The sequence below is a fragment of the Carassius auratus genome, chromosome 19 (assembly GCF_003368295.1).
Source record: "Carassius auratus strain Wakin chromosome 19, ASM336829v1, whole genome shotgun sequence".
NCBI lineage: Eukaryota > Metazoa > Chordata > Actinopteri > Cypriniformes > Cyprinidae > Carassius > Carassius auratus.
This window is the reverse complement of record NC_039261.1, coordinates 26,422,767-26,447,049: the sequence shown is the minus strand read 5'-3', so window position 1 is coordinate 26,447,049 and position 24,283 is coordinate 26,422,767. Positions and strand designations below refer to the sequence as shown.

General features: G+C 41.8%; 1 protein-coding gene across 3 annotated transcripts in view; it reads right to left on the bottom strand.

Moving 5' to 3' along the window:
* The window catches only part of ash1l (ash1 (absent, small, or homeotic)-like (Drosophila)), a 29,431-nt gene extending 5,375 nt beyond the window's left edge, over positions 1–24,056 (bottom strand). Inside the window, exons 1-23 of one of the 3 annotated variants that reach the window (XM_026289803.1) lie at positions 23,512–24,056; positions 22,944–23,055; positions 18,492–19,280; positions 13,427–17,783; positions 11,150–11,873; positions 10,154–10,327; positions 9,970–10,064; positions 9,531–9,604; positions 9,085–9,130; positions 8,773–8,881; positions 8,484–8,690; positions 7,350–7,496; positions 6,206–6,314; positions 5,622–5,783; positions 5,445–5,515; positions 5,091–5,263; positions 4,826–4,978; positions 4,357–4,411; positions 3,981–4,113; positions 3,255–3,524; positions 1,857–1,943; positions 1,563–1,653; positions 923–1,061 (exon numbers count right to left, since the gene is read on the bottom strand). In XM_026289803.1, coding sequence (XP_026145588.1) covers positions 923–1,061; positions 1,563–1,653; positions 1,857–1,943; positions 3,255–3,524; positions 3,981–4,113; positions 4,357–4,411; positions 4,826–4,978; positions 5,091–5,263; positions 5,445–5,515; positions 5,622–5,783; positions 6,206–6,314; positions 7,350–7,496; positions 8,484–8,690; positions 8,773–8,881; positions 9,085–9,130; positions 9,531–9,604; positions 9,970–10,064; positions 10,154–10,327; positions 11,150–11,873; positions 13,427–17,783; positions 18,492–19,067 — 7,952 coding nt within the window. In that variant the 5' untranslated portion in view covers positions 19,068–19,280; positions 22,944–23,055; positions 23,512–24,056. The other 2 variants (XM_026289802.1, XM_026289804.1) reach the window with 2 other exon arrangements.
* Positions 24,057–24,283: the final 227 nt, after the last annotated feature.

Sequence of the window (24,283 nt, the reverse complement as noted above, 5' to 3'; positions counted from 1 at the left end):
AAACAAGAAGCCACTGAGCCTAACCTTTACACTAAACATGACAGTGATAGCAATGTTTTTCCATGGTCAATTCTTAATTCTGACACAAGAGTGCAAATAAGTGTTTGAATGTGAACATTTGATGGCACTTTAGTTTAGGAACTAAACTAAACAGTGTACATAATACGAACATACTGGCTGTTTATTAGCACTTAAACACATACAAATAACTCCAAAAAGGCATATTTCACCCAAAATGGAAAGTTCTGTCAGTATTGACGCACCCTCATGTCGATCCAAACCTGTAAGACCTTCGCTCATCTTTGAAACAGAAATGAAGATATGTTTAATGAAATCCAAGAGCTTTCTGACCCTCTATAGACACCAACACAAGAAAAACATTCAAGGCACAGAAAGATAGTACGGACATTGCTGAGATTGTCCATGTGACACCAGTGATTCAACCTTAATATTACGAAGCTACAAGAATACTTTGTGCACAAAAGAAAACAAAAATAACTTTATTCAACCATTTCCTGCTTCAGCAGCACCAAACGCTTGCATCATGGTACTCTCATGAACATGCGGCAAAGAAAAAATTGTTGAATAAAGTCGTCATTCTTGTTTTCTTTGGACACAAAAAGTTTTCTTGTAGCTCCATAATATTGAACCGATTATGTGGCATGGACTTTTTATCTTTATGTGCCTGAATGAATGTGGTAGTTGTGTTGCTGTCTATGCAGGGTCAGAAAGCTCTCAGAATTCATCAAAAATATCTTAATTTGTGTTCCATGGATGAACAAAGGTCTTACAGGTTTGCAATTTATGACAAAAAATTCATTTTTGGTTGAACTATCCCTTTAATCCAATCAATACCTTAATTTAACAACTACCTTGCTAAGTATTAATAATTAGCACATTTGGAATTTGAGTGTAATCTCACTTTTCGTTTTTCCAGAGTTTCTCAATACGGAAGATGTCCAGTTTGTCTCTGTTGATATGAGACAGGAGCCGGTATGACTGGCGCACCGGCTGGCCTTCTGTAGTGCGTCTGCTGTCTCTCATGAGGTACACACAGTCACCTGCAACAGCCACACGCACACAAACACATTCGGACCAAAATATTACAACATACACTACAGCCGGACGTTTAAAAAAAAATATGTCTGAAAATTGTCTCATGCTCAACAAGACTGCATATACTTGATCAAACAGTAATATTGTGAAATATTATTACGATTTCAAATGCAAAATTTTAAATACTTTAATATTACAATATTTAAATATTATTAATTGGCACTCAAGAAACATTTCTTCTGATCAATAGCTGTACTGCTTGATATCAATAGTTGTAAAAGTTGTACTGCTTATTACTTTTTGGGGATTAATCAATAAACAGAAAGCTCAAAAACTGAAAAATTAATTTTAATATAAATATCTTTATCGTCTTTTTATCTATATTATGTGTCAATGCTGAATAAAAGTTTCTATTTCTTTTTAAAACAAATTAAATTCTGACCCCAAACTTTTGAACAGGAGTGCAGGTTTCACAAACACACACACACATACACACACACACGCACCCTGATGCAATAGTAAGTCATCACGAAGCAGGCATATATAGTAGATGGATCCTGACTGGGCATAACTGGGTTGGGGCACCATTGGGACCTCCTGTTGAAACATGACAGGAAATGCATAAAAGACAAACACACAAAAAAAAAGCTTTCAAAAGTTCTAAACTTCCTGAATGAAGGAGTAGATCTAATCCTGGGGTGACCTTTAAAATGTTGTGATAAGAGACCATATGGCCGTGCTAAACATAGTCAGAGAGGAAGAAAGAATAGTAAAGTTACACAGACTGAAAGGTCACATACCCTGTCCACTGTACGAGGGTCACACTGCTCACAGAGATAATGCTCCACATCGGCGTCTAATCGCATACAATCACAGTGCTGCCACACCTGACAGACAGAAACAGAGAGATCCATAACCTATACTTCCTCAAATTACACATGGTTTCAAACCAATACACACAGATACATACACAACAATACACACGCATGCATAGTGATAGAATAATTAAATTAGTCTATTAGCTTTTTTATTTTTATTAGCTCTAGGTTTTATTGTTACCTAAAACTAAAAGTACTGAAAATATTTTTTTGGTAACTGAAATGATGCTGAAATAAAATAAACTATAAATATTAGATGAAAAACAAACTTGAATGGATATTATTTTTGGTTCTATTTCTAGCATGCACGCGTGTTTTCTGCATGGCTCAAGCCGCATCTGAGACGTGCATCTCACACAGGCAGTCTGCAAGCTCTAACCTGTTAACATGGGAGCCGAATTAAAAACGGACAAGCCACGCAGCTGAGACGCTTATGCCACGCATCCAGTGCAGGCTAATAATCAGCTTAGATACGGATACATTTTCTACTTGTCCTACGTGTTTGCATCTTTATATTTTGCTGGTTTGCTCGGCACACGCACATTTGTTTAGTGAAGTTCACTAAACATTAAGACTCGCTTAAAGTGTTCTGCGTAATGAAAATGTGCGCATTGAATTGATCCAGTCGTGTTCAAATGATCACTTAACGTTTGTCATGACATCTCTCTGCTGGCATGATAAATGTTATTTTAGAAATTAATAATTATTTTATTTTAACACGACATAGTTGTTCAGTGATAACTATGAAAAAAAAAAGATAGCCATAACGGTCTTATCAACGTTGTATCTGAATGCAGATAAACATTTTGTGATTATTACAGATACAAATACAGATACAGATGCTGGCTGTTACAGGAAAATGTAAATATGTCAATTATAACGTTTTGACAATTTATGTGTGTAATTGTTGCATACGGCTATGAACTAATAAGCGTTTATTGATTAAAAAAAACTATTTAATGTCTTTTCATTTACAGTAGCCACAAGTAGTCGAGTAACTTGAGTATTTTTTTAATAAAAAAATCAACTAGTAGAAATCAGGATTCGTGCAACCCCTAGTGTGTGTGTGTGTGTCTATATATATATATATATATATATATATATATATTCAAGACTGTATTCTCAAGACTATATTATATTAATTATATAATTTTATATTAATTGTTATATTAATTTACCTAGATATGAAATCTGATCACACCTTGCCTGTCTACAAGGTGAAAATCTTTAGTTTAGTCACTTTGAAAAGAAATGCCACAGAACTCTCCTCAAAAAGGCGATTAGGGATTCAAATCCCTAATCTTAAGTATGAGCACATACCATGCACTTCTCACACTGGATCATGAGCCCCTCATCCTTGTACATGCCACAGATGCAGCGGATCACATCATCGTCTTTGTCATGGCTGCCCCCTCCATCATGCTGATGGTGGGCGTGGTCTCTCTCTAGCGAATCAGAGCTGTCGGCCTCACTGGCCGTCTCGCCCACAATCTCATCGATCTGTACAGCAGCCTCATGACGCGCACCGTAGTACGCCTTCCTCAGCCGGCACACGTCACGACCCACAGCAGACTTACGGCCATAATATTTCTGTTGAGAATAAGGAAAAGTACAAGAGAGATTAAGGAAAGTAATGCGGAATATGACAGAGAAGATACTTTGAAGTGATTTGTCATACTTTGAGTACTTGTTACATTAATTACAATGGTTTTATTAACTATAGTTATTTTAGTTATATTATAGTTATCATTCCTTACGTATAATGACATGGCAAAGTCATCATCATACACCATGCGGTGGGTAAACGCACGTAATAGTATAGTGGATGCGGGCAGCTCTTAAAGTGACAGCAGTCTAATAATCCTGCTGTCTGTCATTTATATTAATCAAACAGCAAATGAGAGAAAATCTCTCAGTGCTCTTGACAAATCACTTTTGTAAAAATAAATAAATAAATAAATAATAAACTCATATCGTGACATAAGATTTTGTTCATATCGCCCACCCCTATTTGAGAGCCATGAGTATAAGAGAAGTGGGACTAACCTCAGCATTACGAAACACTTTCAGCATGTCCGAATCGAATGCCTCGACGGTTTTGTAGTGTCCAGTGAGGATCTGCTTCTCTATGGTACTGAGATCTAGCGGATCGGTGACCTTCTCATAGTACTGTACATTCCTGTTTTCGCATATGGACATATCACAAAAGGTAAGTATTGGCATGAAGGATGAAGATGTTACAGTGACCATAACACACATCTTTGATTGTTCTCACTACAGTTACTAATACTTCAAAATGTTATAAGAACTATATCTGCAAGTCACTGACAACCTTTGTAGACCCTTTAACTGCACCAAATATTCAAAAAGTACATATTTATATGGAAAATCATTTGTACTAAGAACATAATATTGTTCTCACCTCTTCCTAGAAGGGAGGTTAAGCAGCGGAGCAGCAAGAGTCTGACCAGATGAATCTTCAAAGAACAAGAAAGGAACTGATTATCTCATATTTCATATGCAGTGTGTTTAACTGAAAGGAAGTCTCATGACACTGAGGCAATAAAACAAGAATGCACTACAATTAGATTGAAACTAAAATCAACATTCTAAAATGCAGATTTTTGCAGAATCACATAAGAAACTGATTGAATTTAGCATAACTACATCATTTCAAATGAGATTTCCATCAAGCAAGTAATGAGTGTCAGCACATGGTAATAAGTTCACAACCGATTTCAGTCTAGACAACCGACTGTCTCACTAACTACAAGTGCATGTTAAAATCAATGTCTACACCATGATTACGACCTTTGCTTCATGCTTTGCATAATACAATTTATTTTTTAAAGTATGATGGTGTTTGTGTGAATGAATGAGTGTCGGTTTACCTTTGTAGCTTGTGATCATGTCACAGATCTCCTTGAAGATGTGTGCCAGGCGTGCAGTGCGTGTAACTTCCGTGTTCTCCTCGGCTGCCGCAAGTCTGCGTGTGCGCACAGAGCGTGACGTCTGCAGCGCTGAGAACTGAGTCAGAAATACATCTGGAAAAAAGCAACACACAATGCTAACCGTGCAGCGTTTACCTGAAGACTCGAAGCAGAATAATGACAAACTTGAGATTCAAGCTGATGAATTGTGCGCGTGTCCACACACCTGACTTGATGTTGCCATCATCGCGGATGACTCCTCCCCAGCGTGTGTAAAGAGACAGCCCACTGTTCTCCCTCTCTCGCTCTCTCTCTCCCTCTCGCTTCAGAAGTTCCTGTTTCTCCCGCATCTTCTCCCAATTCCGCAGCAGGAAGACTCGATGTTTCACCACAAAGTTCCTAAATTAAACAAGAAACCAGCGGACGATGTCTGAGTGTGAGAGAATGGTCTATTATATTAGAGATTGTTTCTTATAAAGTCACTGTTTATTTCAATGTGCCAAATGTAAAATTAAATTATGTTAATTGGTAAATGGTGCAAAATATGACCCTTTAAAACCAGTGTGTGATGGCATCCTACCGCTCTCTGTTTGACATAGGCTTCATTAAAAGGTGCTGGTAAAATTTGCTGCTGTCACTGGACTCTTCCTCCTTAAAGGAATAAATACAAAATAATGGTTTTGCATTAGGGAAATGTTGTACTAGCAGCTACTGTAGCAAATAGTAGTGCATCATTATTGAATGAACTGTGTCATACCCGTTTCTTCAGTGAGTGTTTGGACTTGCGTTTCTCTTTCAGTCTTCCCAGCCTCCGGGCTCCGCCCCCCGATCCGCCCCCTTTCCCAGGCAGCCCATTGATTCGCTGGCTCTTGCCGCCAATGATGCCACGGCAACACTCTGAGCCACACTTGCAGACTTGCTGCATAGCAACAAGAGCAGAGAAACATTATCATTTGGCAAGCAAGAGGAAAATGTTAAACATCTACTACAGATCCAATCCACCAGCATATCAAAAACCTGATGTTAAAGTGCTAAAAAAAGGGAAATAAATGTAAACTATCAGAGGTAATAAACCTTGTTAATGTGAAATATTATAACAATAAAAAACAATAAAAGCTTACAAAAAAATATATAAATTCTCAAGTCTTCTAAACTCTAGTGGCTGAAATTCTTAAGCGGCTATGAGTGACTGAATCAACACCACCGATCCGGACGAATGAAGTACAAGCATCCGCTACAAAACACAGCTGCATACACACACTGTGCACATGTATGTACATGCTTCAGACAGGCACGTTCCTGACATGGAGGATACGGGTGGCCGCAACTCTTCCAGCGTACCTGTTCTTCGGTGTTGAAGGAGTGGAAGTTGTAGTCGTATGTCAGCTCTGTTCCGCTGTTGATGTCTTTCAAAGCAAACAGACCAACACGGTACACTCCATTCACCGACCTGAAAGACGGACAGACAGACGATTTAAACTCAACTCAACCTTGGTCAAGTTTCTTGACTATTAAATCAGTCTAATAACCCGTTTTCTTGCTCAAGAAACATTCCTTTTTTAATATCAACACTGAACAGTTGTGCTGTTTAACATTTCTGTGGAAACCAGGATACATTTTTTTCAGGACTCTTTTTTGCAACATTGTAGACATCTGCTGTCACTTTTGATCAATTTCCTGTTGAACTGTAGTGTAACCATGTTAAAAGCCTTGTCTGTCTTACTGCTTTAATATAATATTGCATAGCTACGAATGCATATTAATGTTGAGCCTCGAAAGCAAATGAACTCAAGCGACAAAGCATTCTGGGTTTGATATTAAACAAGTAGGTTGAGTTGTACATTATGCAATAAGGTAGAATGAGGCCATTTTGCCACAGATGTGGGTGTGTGGGTGTGTGTGTGCTCTAACAGCTAACCACTGGGCAGCACAGCTGTGTCCCCCACCCTAAAACACAAGCTACAGATAATCGCTCTTCTGTGACAAGATGGATGATCTGCCACCATCCAGCCTACAAGCACTGTTTTTAATGTGTGTATGTGTGTGTGAAAAAGAAAAATGTAGACCGAGCAAGAGATGGAAGAGATTACATTTTTCTGTGGACTGTGTGTGAACACCAACACCTAATGTGTGTGTAATTGTGTTACGTTATCAAGCAGATGTTGGTCACTGACCTGGATCTTGAGTTCACAATCCTGTTGCTAATATATAACCCTTCAGATTTTGACTAATTAAGCTCATTTATGAAACAACAGTTTCAACAGCAGTGACCTCTTCTGCTTTCATTTGTTCAACATGACTATGGTTTATTCATAATACAGCCATTTCTAAAGGATAAAGTCATTGCTCACTCAGTACTTGTGGTCATCCACGTCCCCAGTGACTCATCGTTAAAAATGACCTTTCGGAATCAGAACATCAGAAGCTGATGGAATTTTATTAGCGTGCTTCTTCAGTGACTCATCAACGGTTTTGTTTGACTCACCATTTCTGCATCTCACAGTTGGGCTCGCAGCTGTGGTTGACGAAGCGAGCCTCGTTGCCCATGCGGTAGCTGTCGATGACCATGCCGCTGTCCAGGTTCAGACAGTAGTGACCACTGTGGGAGAAGTACTGCTCCATCATGCGACTCCTAAACACAAAACAGACTTGTTGAATGTATGATAATATTCTTTGGAACAGCAGATCAAATGGTCAATCAAGTAAAACTAAACTAAAAGCCTTTCCCAATGTCGCCCTACTCCCTCTCTCTCTCTCCCACTTCGCTTCGTCAACTCTAAACTGTGCTATCATTATGAAGTCAAAAACGAAAATATATATAAAAAATGCTAAAAAAAGAAAAAAAAAAATGCTGTAAATACGTTTCTTGCACAGACCAATCGTTTCGCTTCATAAGACCGCTTGCAATTAAATTTCATATTTAAAAATCACCAAAGAAATCTGACAATAACTGGATCTTAAATGTTGTTTATTTTGCTCTAATAACGTTATAAAAAGTGTATTATTCAGGCTAGATCAGCCAGTGCGCATGTGCAGTCCTAAGCGCACGTCTCAGAGCACTGACTGTTTCTGCAGTCACCGGGACTTCTAACATCAGCTGTAGTGATGAACCGACTTTACCGATTAGTGATTGGCTCTTTCATTTAGAAGGCGGAGCTTCTTGCGATTGAACAGCCATATCAAGGGTTGCATTTTTCCCCATACAAAACTTCACGAGTGACACATCTTGGGTATTCTACAGCCTTTGGTTGCTACCCTCTACTTCTAAGTTAGAATGTTTTAAATGTTTATATCTTTGTGCAATTTTGTGCACACTTTTAATTTAAGCTATTACAAATGGTAGTTTAATTTTGCTTTACGTATTTTTTTAAGGTATTGTATTTCCAGCTGTATTAAACATAAGATATGTTCTAATGGTTTGCGATTTTGCTCGGATTTTGTGGCAGTATTCTGCTTACAAAAAATACAAATAGAAAAACATATACACACACATTTAATTCCTGAAAAGGTTTAGAAATAACATTTGAGTTTCACATTACATTGGAATTGACCAAACTGTTGCATGTTAAAACTAACTGAAGTATGTCTCTACTTTGTTTAAAGCCAAAATGAGGCTAACCTGAATTCCTGTTCACTGACCACCTCTCCCAAGTACTCGATGATAAATTGGCCGGAGCGTAGAGGCTGCTTGGTTCGAATCCCCCAGCCCTTCCCTTCAGCCCGGAAGCGCTCGAGGCACTGCACCCACTCATGCCTCTGGATACGCTGGTTATCACACTGATCATCACATGGACATGTACTCGGAGAACACTCAGCGAAGATCATCCTGAGGCAGACAGAGATAAGAAAACCATGGGTTCCACAGCTGCACTAATGAGTAAACAGAGGAGAAGGCGTACACCTCTTACCTGTTTAGGCAGTCATCCTGACAGCCCTTCTCACTGTCCTCTTCAGGCGCCCTGCAGTTACAGGTAGTGGCTTCGTACCCAGAAAGAGGTTTCACATCCACATAGACATCTAAGAGGGAAAATATTACATTAGTTTCAAACCTTTGCAAACATACGCATGCAAAACACAAAGTGTACAAGAATGAGAGCAGGTTAGTAAGGAAGGAATCTACAACTCCCGGTCCTGTCAAATCAGTATATTTATGGAAACACAAGCTCTACATAGTTGTTGAGCTTATGGGTAGTGACAAAAACGAATGAAAATCTCCTTACTGGATCTGATCTTCTTGTAAAGAGGCACGTCAGGTCTCTTGTAGAGCTACAAAAGAACAAAAATGTATCCTTTAGTTTATGGAATAAACTGCTTCAAATAATTTTTAAGATATTAAAACATGTTTTCAGAAAATAAGTTTAATTTATTTATATTACCAAAATATTTTTCATAAAGGAGCATAAACCTTACTACATTTTGATAGATTTATACTTATACCCAGGGGAGATGCATTTGCCAATGGAGGGAAGAAAAATGAACTTAATTGAAGATGAAAACTTAATAATAAACTTAATATTATTATCCTGCAAAAAATGTATCTTGTTTAAATGATGTTTATTGGAAACCAAGACCAAAACACCGATTAATAAAACGATTTTGAAGCAAAAAACATAAAATGACAAATGCAGCTGTCTACTCTGAGAAAGATGTGGTTTTAAGGAGCTACCTGATCATGTTTCCAAAGCCACAGGATGTCATAAGGCAGCTGGAAATCAACACGTTTCTGTCTCAAGTATTTCCCTGGACAAACACCGAAGACAAATAGCAGTTATTAATTCAATCTCTTTGTCCTTTCACTTGAGGCTGTGCCATTCCAATATTGAATCAACTAATCACCTCATAACTCATAAACCATAACTAATCAGCCTGATTGCCCATGGGGCCATACATAATGAACTGGTTAGAAATGACAAAGAAAGCAGTATACCGGCAAGTCCACAAGCTTACTCGGTGAAATAATAGTTCTTTAAAACTGTTAGGTTGAAAAATGAATCTAAATCAAACGGTCCACCGAACTGCAATTAGATATAGAGCTAAATTAACTGATGCATGTGAAAATCTGCAGATTATTAGAACTACAAGCTATGCTTAAATGAAAAACTCACCAACATGAATGGGGGCAGGAAAAAGGCCATACTCATGTTCACCTGGAGTGTATTCTAACTTCTCCTTCTTTAGCTGTAGCAGCTGACTGCGAGGACTGATAGGGAAATGGAGACAGGTTAAGTTTATTTTATATATGTGAATGTTAGGTAATAAGACGGGCTTGAGGAGTCTGTTCATCCTTACTCATCAGTCTTGTACACATCAGAGTAAAGCCCAGCCTTTTGGAACTTCTTTTTGGGTGGTCTAGCAACTCTCTTCTCCCGCTGACTGGTCACTGATGGGTTTGGGGCTTGTTCCACCGAAGTAGGGCCTGTGCGGTCCGGGGAGGATTGGCCATCAGGTTTTCCCTCCAGAGCGCTGCAAAGAAAAGCAGTAGTTTATTATGAGATTAACCCTCAGTTTCAAAGACAAGACTTTGAAGACTGGTCCCAGACTAAAATGTAATCCTGAGCTGTTTCAACTGAAAGGAATTAGCACTGACTGATTTTAAAATATATCAGGGCCTTTGTTTTGTCACAAGATGCACACCAGTAATGTTTTTTCAAAGGCATGTTAAATATGTTTTACTCACATGTCCTAACTGAACTATGGCCTAATCCTGGCTTAGTCTAAGCACTGTCTGTGGAACTGGGCCCAAGACTTTTGTGGTGTTTAATTCAACATTCAATTGATTTGATCATTACAGCAGCATTAAAGGTGTGCAGGAGTATGAAAAGGAAATTTCAGAGAAAATAAATTCGACAGAAGGTTTTTTGTTCAGGATATGGAGACAAAGATGTTTTAAAGGAAGAAAATTGGTCGATTTTGATTTCATGTTGATTTTAAACAGGTTTTGGAGATGTCACGCAATGTATCATATTTATTTCAAGCTTGCATGCTGATCTGTGTTCATTCAAAGCTATTACTCCAGTCTTTAGGAATCCAAGATACTTCAGAAAACATTTTAATATGGTGAAATGGTTCTCAATTACTCATTATCAATATTGAAAACTGTTTTTAAAATTATTTAATGAATACAAAGTTCACAAAAACAAAATTTATTTGAAAACTTTTTATAACAAATGTCTTTACTGTCATTTTTGATCAATTTAATGCATACTTGCTGAATGAAAGTATTCATTTTTTCCAAAAGAAATAAAAATCGAAATGTTGAACAGTTGCATATTTTGTACCACATACTTGCGAAAACAATGCATTTCCTCCTGTGTCAACCATCCCCTCCCTCCGTCTGTTCTAGCTCTTGCCATCACATCTTCCTCTCTAGCAGCTGGTCGTTCTTCTTCTTCCTCCCCCTCTCTTTCCTCCGCTGGTTCCTCTTCTTCCTCATCGCCTCCTTCTGTCTCCCTTTCCCAGCGTTTTCTCTTGCCTCCCTTTCTGCGCTGACTCTGTATCACAGACTCAATGACGTCAACCACGGTGTCTCCCTCCCAAAGTCCACTTCCTCTGTGCCTTTCAGGTAAAGGGTGGTTCTCTTGTTCAGATGTCTGTGGTGGGGGCGATGGGGAAGGCGAGGGCAGTGGGTGCTTGCGGGGACGCCCTGGGCCTCGTTTTTTCACCATGTTGTTTCCTGTGCGCGCTTGCCTCTGGAGCTTCTTTGCACGAAGGATCTTGTTGACATGGTGCAGGTTGTTTCTGGGAGGGGGCCGGTGGGAGTGATGTGAAGGGGGGGAGTCATGACAGCATGCAGGCTGGGAGGAGCCCGTGGACGGACTAGCCTGGCGGCTGGAGGGCCGGAGAGCTGTGACGCTTCCAGGCTGGTCGAGAGTGCAGTGAGAAAGGCAAGAGGCAGAGTGTGAGAGGGATAGGGGAGGGTGGTGGTGATGGTGGTGCCGATGATGTGGACCCTCAGAAACCTCAGGAACAATGGACTGGCCAACTCGGTTCTGTGTGCCAGACACATTTCCTGTGATATTAAAACAAAAGGTGGGTTGAGTCGCTGAAAAACTAAACAAATTAGAACAACAATTAACAGAAGTCTCCCCATTGCCCTACATCCCATCCCATGTGTTATGTGTGTAACACAATGCAAAAAAAATCTAAATCAAATAAAAGCTAGTGTACACCAAAGAACTGTTAGCAGCATGTATTGCTGAATTGACTTTAAATAAAAGAATGGGGAGTTGAGGAGATAAATTGGATTATAAATTGTGTAGAAAAGATACTCATCTCCTAATAGCCAAATTCTGATGTAGATGAAAATAACTGCCTCACAGATTCAGCAAAAAAAAAAAAAAAAAACAGCTACATGTGTTCATGTGTGCAGGGCCTCCTTAAATGTGTTCCCTCTATCCTCCATTATCCCTTTAATTAACTTACTCTCAGTCTAACTCACTTTTCAACACAGTCTAGTCTATTATGTTCTCTTCATCTTATCTTTCAATCAGTCAAACCCATCCTTCCGTATCATTCTATTTCATTGTATTTTTTCCCCCACAATTTCTCCATGCGAGACGCGTAGTAGTCGGGGTTTAATACTTCTGGTTAGCGCTTTGCTGAAAAAAAATCATAATGACTGCCTTAGCCAGCATATCTATATTCAGAGTCTTAGTCTTATTCTTGTTTTTTATCAGCCCCATTTTTCTCCAGCACTTAATCCTCCTCTTTTACTCTCTCATCAGTTTCTTGCTTTCGCTGCTACAGTGAATTAATGGTGCAGCCATTGACCGTTGGATGACCTCATGTCCTGAGCTCTAATCCTGGATTACATACTACACTTTGTCATCTCACTAGGGACCCTCTATGCATGAGCACATATACACAAACACACTGTCCACCCATCATAGCATGACTGAGAGCCTGTTCTATTATGAAAATTGCTCCATTTCACCTGGTTCAGCACTGTAACATTTGAGCAGGTGTGTGTATGTGTGAGTGTGAAGAAATTTAGCCTGTTTGGAATCCCACAGCTGTTGGGAGTGCAGAAGAATTTATGCTGGAACTAGCCTTTAGTAGACTAGGTATTATACTGTAGGACCTTTAATGACAAGCTGCAACTTCAACCAGTCTCATATCAATCCCTTTAAACAAACCATGCAAAAGGTTTTTGATTTGATGGCCTGGCCCTGAAATCTAATTGGAACCCTGATAGGAAGTACTGGAAAAGAATCATAAATTTGTGGCATGCACTGAAGTAAGTGACGTCCAATAAAATTTTAGCACAGAATTATGGAGGACGCTGAGATAAAACTATATTTGGGGAGTGACTACATTTCACTGCATTAATTTTGCAACCTTCACAAATGTCAAACTAAATTTGGGTCACCTCAGGAAGCTCAAGCCCAGATTTGCATTCAGTTGTTTGACAACAATATGTAAAAAAAAAAAAAAATGTAAGGACATTATTAAACTGAGCATGGTTGTAATGTAAACTGTAGCCATAGCACAAACATGTTGCATGTCTAGTAACCTTCACAATATCAGCATTAGTTATCAGAATATGTAAGATTTCTCACTTACCCATTTCTCTTCTTTCTGCAGATGTGGAACGATCCCTTCTCACCGTCCGGTCCAACCGTGAAAGACTAGGGCTCTCTGATGTTCCACCTTTTTTGCTGCGACTCCCTTTGAGGGATGTTCGAGAGAGTGCAGATGTGAACAAGTTGGTGTGGTGGCTGGTCTCTGCCTCCTCAATAGGGGAGGCAGCATCTTCTTCATCACTCTCTGAGCACTCAACTGTATTTTGCATATGTCCTTCAGAGAATACACCAGACCCAGAAAGGGACTGGTTTCTAGAGAGTTTGGAGTAATCGGTTTCAGAACTTCCCATCCTGAACCAGGAGTCAACAGGATGATGCCCCCGGCTCATGCTGCCCAAAGACAGTCGCGAAGGCCCAAGACAAGACATTGAAGCTTCTTTTCGCTTGTACCGTTCTGCAGAAGATGAGGAGGAAGAGGAAGGGGAGTTGGCAGAAGCTGCCTGTTTGTTAGCACTGGAGTCAGCAGAGCCATCTCGGCTGAACCTGCAACGCTGCAGGGACTCTACACTCCCTCGCTCACCTCTTCCGACCCCCAAACCCTCACCTCCTCCACTTCTGCCTCCAATGCTACCTACAACTCCACCAACATCATCACCCTCCTCTTCCCCACAGCGATCACGGTGCTTGTGCCTATGCTTGTGTTTGTGATGCCAGCCAAATGACAGCTCGGATGACACTGCAGGATAGAGTACTGATGAACGACCACCACCTAGATATTCCTGCCTAAGCAGCTTATGTTTCTTCTTGTGAAATTTTGAGGGGTTAAGAAGCAAGTGAGATGGGTGATGATGATGGACATAGGAAGGGGGCGGAGGTGGAGGAAAAGAAGGGGAATGAACATGGTGGGATGGGCCAGAGTGGGGAGCCTGGTGATGGGGGTGGGGGTACAGGGCACTTGCTGGGGTATAACCACGATAGTAGCCAAGTCCCAATGGGGCAGAAGAGTATGGTACACCATAAGAAGGGTGATAAAAACCTCCGCCGGAGAGGGGAAAGCCTAACCCAGGTACAAAAGGTACTTCTGATATAGATTCTCTGAGCTTAGGTGGTCGCCCTCTTTTCTTTTTCAGATCTGGCTTACGGACATAATGAAGTGAATCACATGGGTAGGCTGGGTGGGGTGAATAATATCCACTAAAATTTATTCTGAAGATTGTGGGCAAGAGGTCTCTATGTAGATAGTGATGTGGTGGCGGATTGGTTCCACCTCCAAGGCTGCTGCTGGCTCTGGCACTTCCCATAGCAGATCCACGGCCCGGGCCTGTGGCCCCAGTACCCAGACCCAAACTGCTACCCAAACGAAGTGTAGGTGTGCGATGTCCAATTCGTATTTCACTGAGCTGCACACAGATCTCATCCAAATCAGCCAAAAAGTCTGGGTCTTGCCGACGTGACCGCAGCTGCAGATACTTCTTCTTGCGTTTGCGCTTTTGCCTTTTCAGTTTGTCATAACTAGGGCAGCCATGTCCACGGCGTTTGCACTTATGCTTATGCTTCTCTTTATGTCCAACCAAAGCAGGAGATGGGGCAGCTGGGTGTGGTCTTCTTGTATCAGGTGATGCCCTCGCTCCAAGCGGGGAGGGTGTAGGTGAGGGACGTTCCAAGTGAACTGAAGATGAGTGCCTCTTTCTACCTCTCGAAGAAAGCCCCATTCCAGCTCCCAAGGCAGGACCTATGACACCAGGCATTAAGAGTCCACTTGCCATACCCTGCGAGACCCCTACACCAGCTAAGCCACTTGCACTACCAGCCTTTTCCCCACGGTCTGAGGTGCTGTTGTTGTCTGTCCCAATGCCACTGTCACTGGGTACCGTCTCTTCGCTGTGGGATTCACTGACTGGGGAAGGTGTGGCCTCCTTCAGCTCACTAAGAGGAGCAGGAGACGTGGGCAATAGTGGCCTTGGAGGAGAAAACTTTTGATAATGGTAGTGCTGCCTGTAGTGGTGGTGGTGATGGTGGTAGCCCCTGCAAGAAGATTTCTTTTGAGATGGGTTTGCTGTGGATGAGGAGGAGCTTGCTACAGTGCGAGCAGAGGGGGCTGAAAATGTAGGTGGGGGAAAGGAGAATGAGTGGTGGCCCTGATGGGAATGGCTGCAGTGTGGGTGGGATGAGAAATGCACTGAGCCAGGCTCAACAAAACTAGCATCACTAATGGGACTCTGGCCCCCACTTGACTGCGAAAGTGATGGAGAAGGGAACACCTCAGACGGAGGCAACTGGTGTTGCTGGTTTTGCAAGGCCTGTGACTGGTGATGATTGTGTGGGGATGAAGTGTTTGGTGATAAGAAAGGTTCAGGGGGTGGCGTGGGGGCACCTGGGGAGGGATTAGCTGATGTTTTTGGCTTACGACCCCTCCTTTTACCCATATATATTGTCCCCTTTTTGCTAACATTTATCTGGGGTCCTAATTTGCCCCCAAATGTAGCAGCAAGTGATGATAAAGGTTTTGTAGCAGCCCCTGCCCCTGGCGCTATGCTGCTTCTGGAGCTTTCCTGCTCAGTCCCTGGTTTTGGCCCAAGCAGTATCTGGCTCAGGAGCCTCTTCCGTTTTACTGTCTTCATTTTATTAATCTTGCCTATAATCGTCTTCATAATGAGCTGCCCGTTGCCTTTATTACGAAAAGGTTTTTCACCAACTGAAGTATCCCCTGACTCAGGAGCAAGTGTTGGGGGCTGGGCCTCTTGTGGAAGGTTTGGTGGCGAGCGCTTGGGTCGCCCTCGCTTTCTTTGCATGAGTTTAGGTGGATTAAAGTCCACTTCAGGGTGCAAAACAGGGGGATCCTGCTCTTCCTTAGATTTGAACAGACTGGAGTAGACTTTTGAGGGTATCAGTTTGTTTGGGGTGCGGCCACGTGCTGGTGCATCTAACCGAGGCATTTTAGACTTGGGCCGTCCCCTCTTCTTGGGTGAAGAATCAAAAAATTCTGAAGCAAAAGGGGACATGCAATTACCAGTGGGAGTCCGTTCCACTGAGGGAGATGAGGAGGAAAGCCCTGATGGCATTGGTTTCTGATGGTTAGAAGCAGCCTCATGTAAAGTCTTGTGGGTGCGACTCACTGCCTTCGTCCAGCGAGGCCGTCGTCCTCGCCGCTTCTTAAGAGGCTTTGAATCCTGCTCAGTTGGTGATGCAGGAGATAGAGCCCCAGTGTCGTCGCACAGAGGTGGGGGGCTCCTGCTGGCACCAGAAGGGTATGAAGGTGAAATAGTGCATTTGGTGGACTCAGCAGGACTTGGTACCCCACTAACACGACTTTCCTGATTGGGACTACGTTTGACTGGGCTTGAGCTCTTACCACTCTCACTTCGAGGAGCTGGCAAAGAACACCTTTCTTTAGAATCTTGCTTCCCTGGCATTGCTGGTGTTGAGCCCTTACCTAAATCTCTGGCACTGTCCATGTCTTTGTCTCGGTCACGCTCTTTGTCTTTCTCAGTAAACTCCTCTATCTGGGAAGGGCTCGCTCTAGACCGTGAGGCTAGTGAGCCTGGCAAACCCATGTGACAGCCTGTACTTCCTATTCTTTCTAAGGAGGAGGATGAAGAAGAGGAAGATGGTGGTGATGAAAGAGAATTCGTGGAGGAAGAATGAGATGGGCAATGCCCAAGACGAGACTGAGATTTCATTCCATTGGTGGTACTGTTGTCAGTGCTATTACTTGTGGACGTCGTCGTCAAGCGGCTACTGTTTTGAGACAGTGCTGTACTAGTGGTGGTGGTTGTGCTGCTGTTGCTACTGGTGACCCCCTTTGAAAGTCCATCTGATTCATCTTTTCCAGAGGTGCCAGAAAATTTCTCCAGGATACTGTCCTTATTTTTGGACCCATAAGGTCGACCTGGAGGCCGTGATACCGGTGGTGGTGGGGCAAGGTGCACCGCCCTGGAATAGGTGTTTCTATTGGCCATTGCCCGTTCAGGGCGCTGCAGATTAGAAATTAAGGGAGGCGAGCTACTGTGTGCTGGAGCTGGTGACACCTTCCGGGCTTTTGGCTTAGGGCACTTTGAAGGCGGGCATGTAGCTATGAGCTGAGCAAGCTTCTCAGTTACTGTAGGAGTACCCCAGGTGGAAATTCCCCTTTCTTGTTCTTTCTGCCCCTCAGGAAAATTGTACTGAGGAGTTAAGATACCATCTGTTTTGGGGTCCTGTAGTGATGTAGCAGCTGGGGGCATTGTCGGTGGTGATGGGGCAGGAGCAGAGTTGGTTTGTGGAACATGGTTTTTCTTTCCAGAGGAGGGTGATTTGCTTTCTGTCATGGGGCGATGCAGATTAAGGGGTCTCTCTGAAGAAGCAACAGATTTTGCATCAGCTTTTCCCTCAGACTTACAGGCAAGTTTTGGAGGAGCCTATGCGCATAAATAGAAGGAAACAATGAAAGTAATTTTACATACCTTTAACTTTAACAGTGTAATATGAAAATCATGGAACACAAAGAAATAATGATGTATTGAAATAATGACGAAAGTGTGACAAAACTCTGCTGTTTTTCACCTAGATATTTCCAAAATAGGCTAATCTAATTTTATGTTTATGCTACTGTTTATTGATTGAATTTTGGAACATTACGACTTGTTTTTTTCCCCTCCAAATCAATAAAACAGCAGAATGATTTTAGGGGGAGATGGGAGGAGAAAGGAAAGATGTGTGTGAAACAGAGGAGGGAAAGAGTTACAGACAAATAGGGTTACAAGTTATTATTGCATAAAATTGAGGCAAAGAAATTTGAAGAAACAAAAAATGACTGAACAGCAGGGTGCCCTGAATCAAACAAAAAAGTGTGGAATGAACAAAAAAATGAAGAAAATGAGTGTTTACGTGACCTAAAGAGACGAGAGTGAGAAAGAAAATGTGGCAAGATTTGCAAAGCTTGTTTATCTGATGAAACCACATTATCTTAGTGAAAGGAAAGTGGAATAAGAGGGTCGTTTGAGTTTGTCTAGACCTTCAATCATGTCACTATTGGGTTGCATGTTGTGTAACTTCAGCTAGTCTCTTTCTTTATTTACAATGTCTTAGACATCTGAAATGCCATGTGAGAAGTTAAACAACCTTACCCTTTTTGCTGGAGCACTTCCATTCACAGGAGTGACTGGGCTGGTGGAAACAGGAGGAGGAAGAGAAGGTGAGGGAGATGCAGCAGCTGAAGCGTTAGAAGATAGAGGTGCTCCCCGGCTGACAGAGGGGCTTTTCTCTCCTTCTTTTCCACAACTTGGGCTAGAAGTGTGGCTGTTCCCATCATTGGCTCCGGCCCCACGATTAACACGCGCTCCGCCTCGTCCTCCACTATGCCTTACAGTGGCTCGGAAGGCTGGACGACACACATAGTTCTCCAGTATCTTAGGAGGCTTCTTCATGCGCTTGGCCTGTAGGCCTATCTTGAGCTTGACATTGCCCTCAGAGTAACTGGTTTCTTTGACCGAGAACTGTGTGGGTTGCTGCTGCTGGTCACTAGTCCCACTTTCAGCACCACAAGTTTCACTTTGTGCCCCATCTCTTGGTTTCTCTCGCTTTTTCTTTTCCTCTTCATCATCCTTCTTTCCTCCTACTCCCTCTTTCTCACGTTCTGCTGGAGGGGCGTTGGCAGGGAGCGGGGGCGGCGTAGAGGGCCCCCCCTGTGTCCTCTGATCCATTGGTGATTTGGGGAACAAGGGGGGCTTGAGTGGGACAGTATGTTCTCACTCGCAGGTATAAGCAGGTACTGGAGAACTGTGCAGATGTCAGGTAGGAAGAAGGAAGTGGAAATGAGGGAAAGGGGAAGGGGGAAAGCAGAGGTTGGAAAAAAATCCTTGTTGGGTTGAAGCAATGTCGTCCCTTCCCAAGTGCCCAGCCCTCTCACCTTCAAACTGAGGAGATAAAACAAGAGAGGGGGTGTTACGACTAAAGACAAATTAGCCACACTTCTGAGACAGCCTTAACCTTTAATTTAATTATTAACAGAATGGCTTTGCAAACATGGATCACCACCACAGATACGACTTTGAATGATCTAACTAAGGACACAGAAAGGCTAGTCACTAATATCCAAACTATACAGAGACTTTTGATTATGGATTGTTCCGAATGATACACTAAGAATTATGTTTTTGCGGCAATTAATTGTTTATACATTTTTTACAACTACACTGATAAACATTGTGTTCTGATAAACAAATATGATCACGTGCACAATTTTACAAGAATAATGCTTTAAAAAACAACAACAAAAACATGTAAAATCATCTAAACACATTTTACCAGATAAAAATCAAACAATTTGACAAAAAGCAAACTTTTGATTTTTGCCCGGCCGTTCTATCGGGCTCGGCACTTTAATCAGTAGACTAACTCAATGTGCCAATGTATCTGTTTACCTTTTCATCAAAACTGGAGATAAGGTTTTCATGTGGTAGCTATGTATGATAACACAGATTTTTGATAGTTATCAGCATTTTGTTGTACATGTAAACACTCAATGTTTCATGTCAAGGTGGCGTATCAACCACTTTTACACTACTTTTTTGGAGTCCAGCCCCAGTCCCATTTGTTTTTTTGTTTTGTTTTTTTTTTACAATCACTTTTCTTATAAATTGACCTGGTTTTTAAAATACAGAGAACAAAAAAATTTTTGGAATGCACAAAAAAAGTACTGGGGGCTTGACAAAAGTAACCTTATGCCCCTTACACCCCTCCAAAACAAAAGGCCACTGAGTAATTTAGTACTGCACCGACCACAGGTGCTTTCTGAGGGTCAAGTCATTGAGAGGCGAGTCCAAGCAGTGACCTCAGCAATAAAGGGCCCTCTGGGAGACAGAGGATCCAGTCACCTTACTGAGCCCTTTTACGACTGCCAATCAGAAAAGCGCAGAGTGAATGAAAGACAAGGAAAGAAAAGGAAAAACAGAGGGTAGAGCAACAGAAGCGGACAGTTTCTTTATTTCCTGCTGAGAGCCAAGGTTTACAGATTACACAAGTCTATTAAGAACGCCTAGGTCATTGGAATGCTACACGAACGGTTACGGCCGTTTAGTGCTCGGCACGAGAAAAAGCTCCAAGAGCCATTTTACGGAGTGTTGTTTCATTAGTGGTGGTCTTTTATATTGAAAAAGTCGTTTTCTGTGTAATCACCACAACTATAAACCGCGCTCCAGAACTTGGAGTCCTGCCTTCCTTCTCTCTACTCCCACTTCTCACTGTTTACTATAATTACTCACCCCATTTCACTTTAACACGCCCTTTCTCTGCCATTCGCCCTTTCCCGTTTCACACATGGCCATCCAAAAAAAAAAAGAAAAATCACACCTCTCTTGTTCTCTGCCCGACCTACCCTTTCACCCCGTTCTGTCACTCTCTTCGTCCTCTCACTCATTCAGTCTCCCTCTAACACTCACTTGGAAATCTAACAGTACAGCGGTCAAACTAGAGTCGTTGTGCTCCTGCTAATCGAAAACACATTACCCCAGCACACCCTCCCTATGTCTTTTTTCCTTGGTCCGTCCCTCCCCTAGTGACAATCATTCCCCTATTTCCTCAGCGCTCTGGGTTGTACTCCGCTTCTCATTTCTGTGTTATCCGCTCTCTCTTCCCTCCTCTCTTTGCGGAGAAGATTCCAAAAATAAATGCTACCTTGCATTGTAAAATGGCTCAGAGAATAGCCTTGAGGGAAAGCTGGACGGAGAATTGCAGCATGCTGTCGTTTGCAACAATCCAACACTTTAGGTTTACATTTATGCATCTGAAGAAATGGGAATCGAACCCATACTCTTGGCGTTGCAAGCATCTTACTCTACCAGTTGAGCTACAGGAACAAAAATAAAAAGGTAACCAGCTAAAAATGGTCACGTTACAAATATAACATGCCTCTTACTACAATGAAAACTATTACTTTTCATTCATTTAAATACATTAAGCATATGTAAACACAAACACTATACACGTGTGATCAGATATAGCAAATTTTCTTAGTGTAACATCAAAGTAAATTTATAAACAAACAAAAAGGAGAAACACTCGAGTCAGTGATTCTTCTGCTTCCTCCTCCATCCACGCTCCTTCAGCACCTGTCATTCACGACTCTTTAATCTATGCTTGTTTTGGCAAGACAGATACATAATATACCAACTCTGTGTATTTAGACAGTCTTTCTTCTGCTATGAAATTACGTGCCCGTGTTTCTTCTATGAGCACTGAAAGCCACAAGGTCCAGCCAGCCAAAACATACTGCAGGACAAATTGGGAGGCAGTGAGAGTTGAGTTATAGTTTAGATTTAGTGAGCCTGAGGGTAAAGGAGAAAAAGCATTGGCAAACTACATCTAAAAACTATTAAAAAATATAGTGTCTTACAGCCTTACAGCAGACACCATCTCCTCTTTTTTTCCTTCTTCCTTTTGGATGTAGTTATAGGTTGTCTATGCTGCTTCAAAACCAGCATTTAAGCTACAAGATCACATCATATTAAAGTTGCAATGAAACACAAGTAGCTATTCTTTTCTTCCATATTGTGATGGACACTGACTGATGATTGAAAAAGGGAACAAAATAGTTCATGGCTCCATCAATGGTTCTATCTAAGTTTTATCCATCAGTTGTCAAAATAATGTCTAGATGTCTTTTTTTTTAGTAAATGAACTTGTATTTTTTTTTTTTTTTTTTTTTACTTTTGGGATTACTTTTAATGATTTTTAGTGCAATTCGTTACATCAACCATGAACATGTTGTAGTGTCTACATCATTTTAGTCTTTATTTTGAACGGTATCCTTAAATAATGTGCACGTTCTCTCGGTCACAAAAAATAAATGCAACTTATTTACAATGTATTTTCTCAACTAAAAATGTCCCATTGTAAGCCAGGCAACGAGTGTACACATCTCTCAACGATTCATTCATTCATCTACTACAACATCCAGCTCGCAACTTCGCATCAGAAAGGACCACAAAACGAAACTAAACGGTCTAACACAAGATTATAAGCATTGGGATCTGCTATTAATCTGCACTCACATTTCAAACACAATGACTCTTGGCTGGATCCTTTCCGACCACAAACTAAATGCCTCAAATCACGCCTATCCACTCAAACAGCGCTCGTGCAGCGGGAAGTTTAGTTCTGGTTTCCTTGACAGCGGTGTCAGAGGTCAAAGGTGGCTCAAAGGCTCCAGACACCACTTTCTACGCTTCCCAAGACCTCTGCTCCATTGGGAAAAATATAACCAAGCAAAGGCGCGCGCAATTTGCACGTGCAACGAACCCTATTGTAAGCGAGGTTAAGTGATGACGATCTACTAAAGGTTAGTTTCTATCAAATGACCACGTAAACCTCAGTGGCCAAAACGGTTTGATAATGAACACCGCAACATTTCCTAAACAGCATTCTGTACTACTGACAACAAACAAAGCTCTCGCGCTACATTACATGCATCAAAACACTGCATTTTCATCACTTGTTTTGACAGATGTCTTAGTAAACCAAGCACTTCGTTTAAAGCACGTTTTCAGTCTAAATGCAGAATTAATTAACAAGTTGCTCACCTTAACAGCGGTCCAGAACGGCGTTCACATAGTTTGCGATCAAAATCCTCCCTTCGTACTCAACAGCATGCTCGCTCGGATATTTATCTGGAAATTGCTGAGGTCCCCAAAACTAAAGCAAAAGGAAAACACGGTCACATTTCTAGAAAGAACATTCCAGCCAATGCAAAGGTATAACAAAATATTCGTTTAGTGCGTATATCCACTCATTCAGCAAAAAAAATGAGCTGTAACGATATTTATCTAACGTTACGTGAGGCGCACTGGTCACGGTTTATGATCCAAATATAGCTAGCATTGCTCGTTAGCAAAGAGCGTGTCTTAAATTAGAACGATGTGCCAAAAACTAGACCAAAATAGCACATTATTAGATTGAGACTATTACTACAAAGAGATGTCAAAATACCTTGCTGCCATTGAAATTTTGAAAGACAAGGTAAGTTGGCTTTTCCCAACATCGCGGCTATAACCTCACGTATACAACGTCAACGGTCACTCGATTCACGTCTCCGTGTTGTTTACTAACGTTACCCCACAAACGAGTGAAATCACGGCGGGTAGCTCGTACCATTAATCCCACACTCTACAGATCTGTCCTGTCAGGCACATTTGCTGGGATGACTGGCTTTAACCCCGCGATCCGTCCACTCGACTAATGTAGTAATGTAACGAAGCTGTTGGAGGGGATCACATTAGTTTAAGTGTTCCCTTCTCGCGAAGACCGTCAGTAAAAATCCAACAATAGTATAAAAACATCCTCGGATGGGCCAAAAGAAGCGGGACTCGGAAATCTAACGCTCTTCGGGATGAGCCCTGCACGGGTTATTAAAAACACGAACTGTCAACAAAATGGCGGCTGCTGCGTTGAATCAACAGAGCACCCGAAATGGATCTCTCCCTCAAATTCTTCGCCCTCTCCCTCGTCTTCTGCACGGTGCTCGTTACCCGTGATAATCCGATGTGTCGCCCGAATTTCTCTCCGGGTCCGCGTTAGTCGAGGTCAGACGCGTCGGAATGGGCCTCGCTCGTTAATCGGGCCTCGTCCATGTCTGCTAAGCCCGTATCGTTTCTGTTTCTGTCAGGGCATTCTCACAGTCAGAGCGGGAGGAGGAGGAGAGGAGCGAGAGGAGGGAGGGGTGTCGAGGGGAGCTGTCTAAAGGCAGTTTGCTATGTTTCCATCCACCTATTTTTATACGCAATTTAGGATATCACATAAAAAAACGCTGTATGGAAACGCCAAGATATGCAAAAATTATACAGACGCGCATTAAAAACTTATGCGCCCAACTAAGTGGGAAAAATTACTTGAACTACTAAAAACTTGAACATATGGAAACACC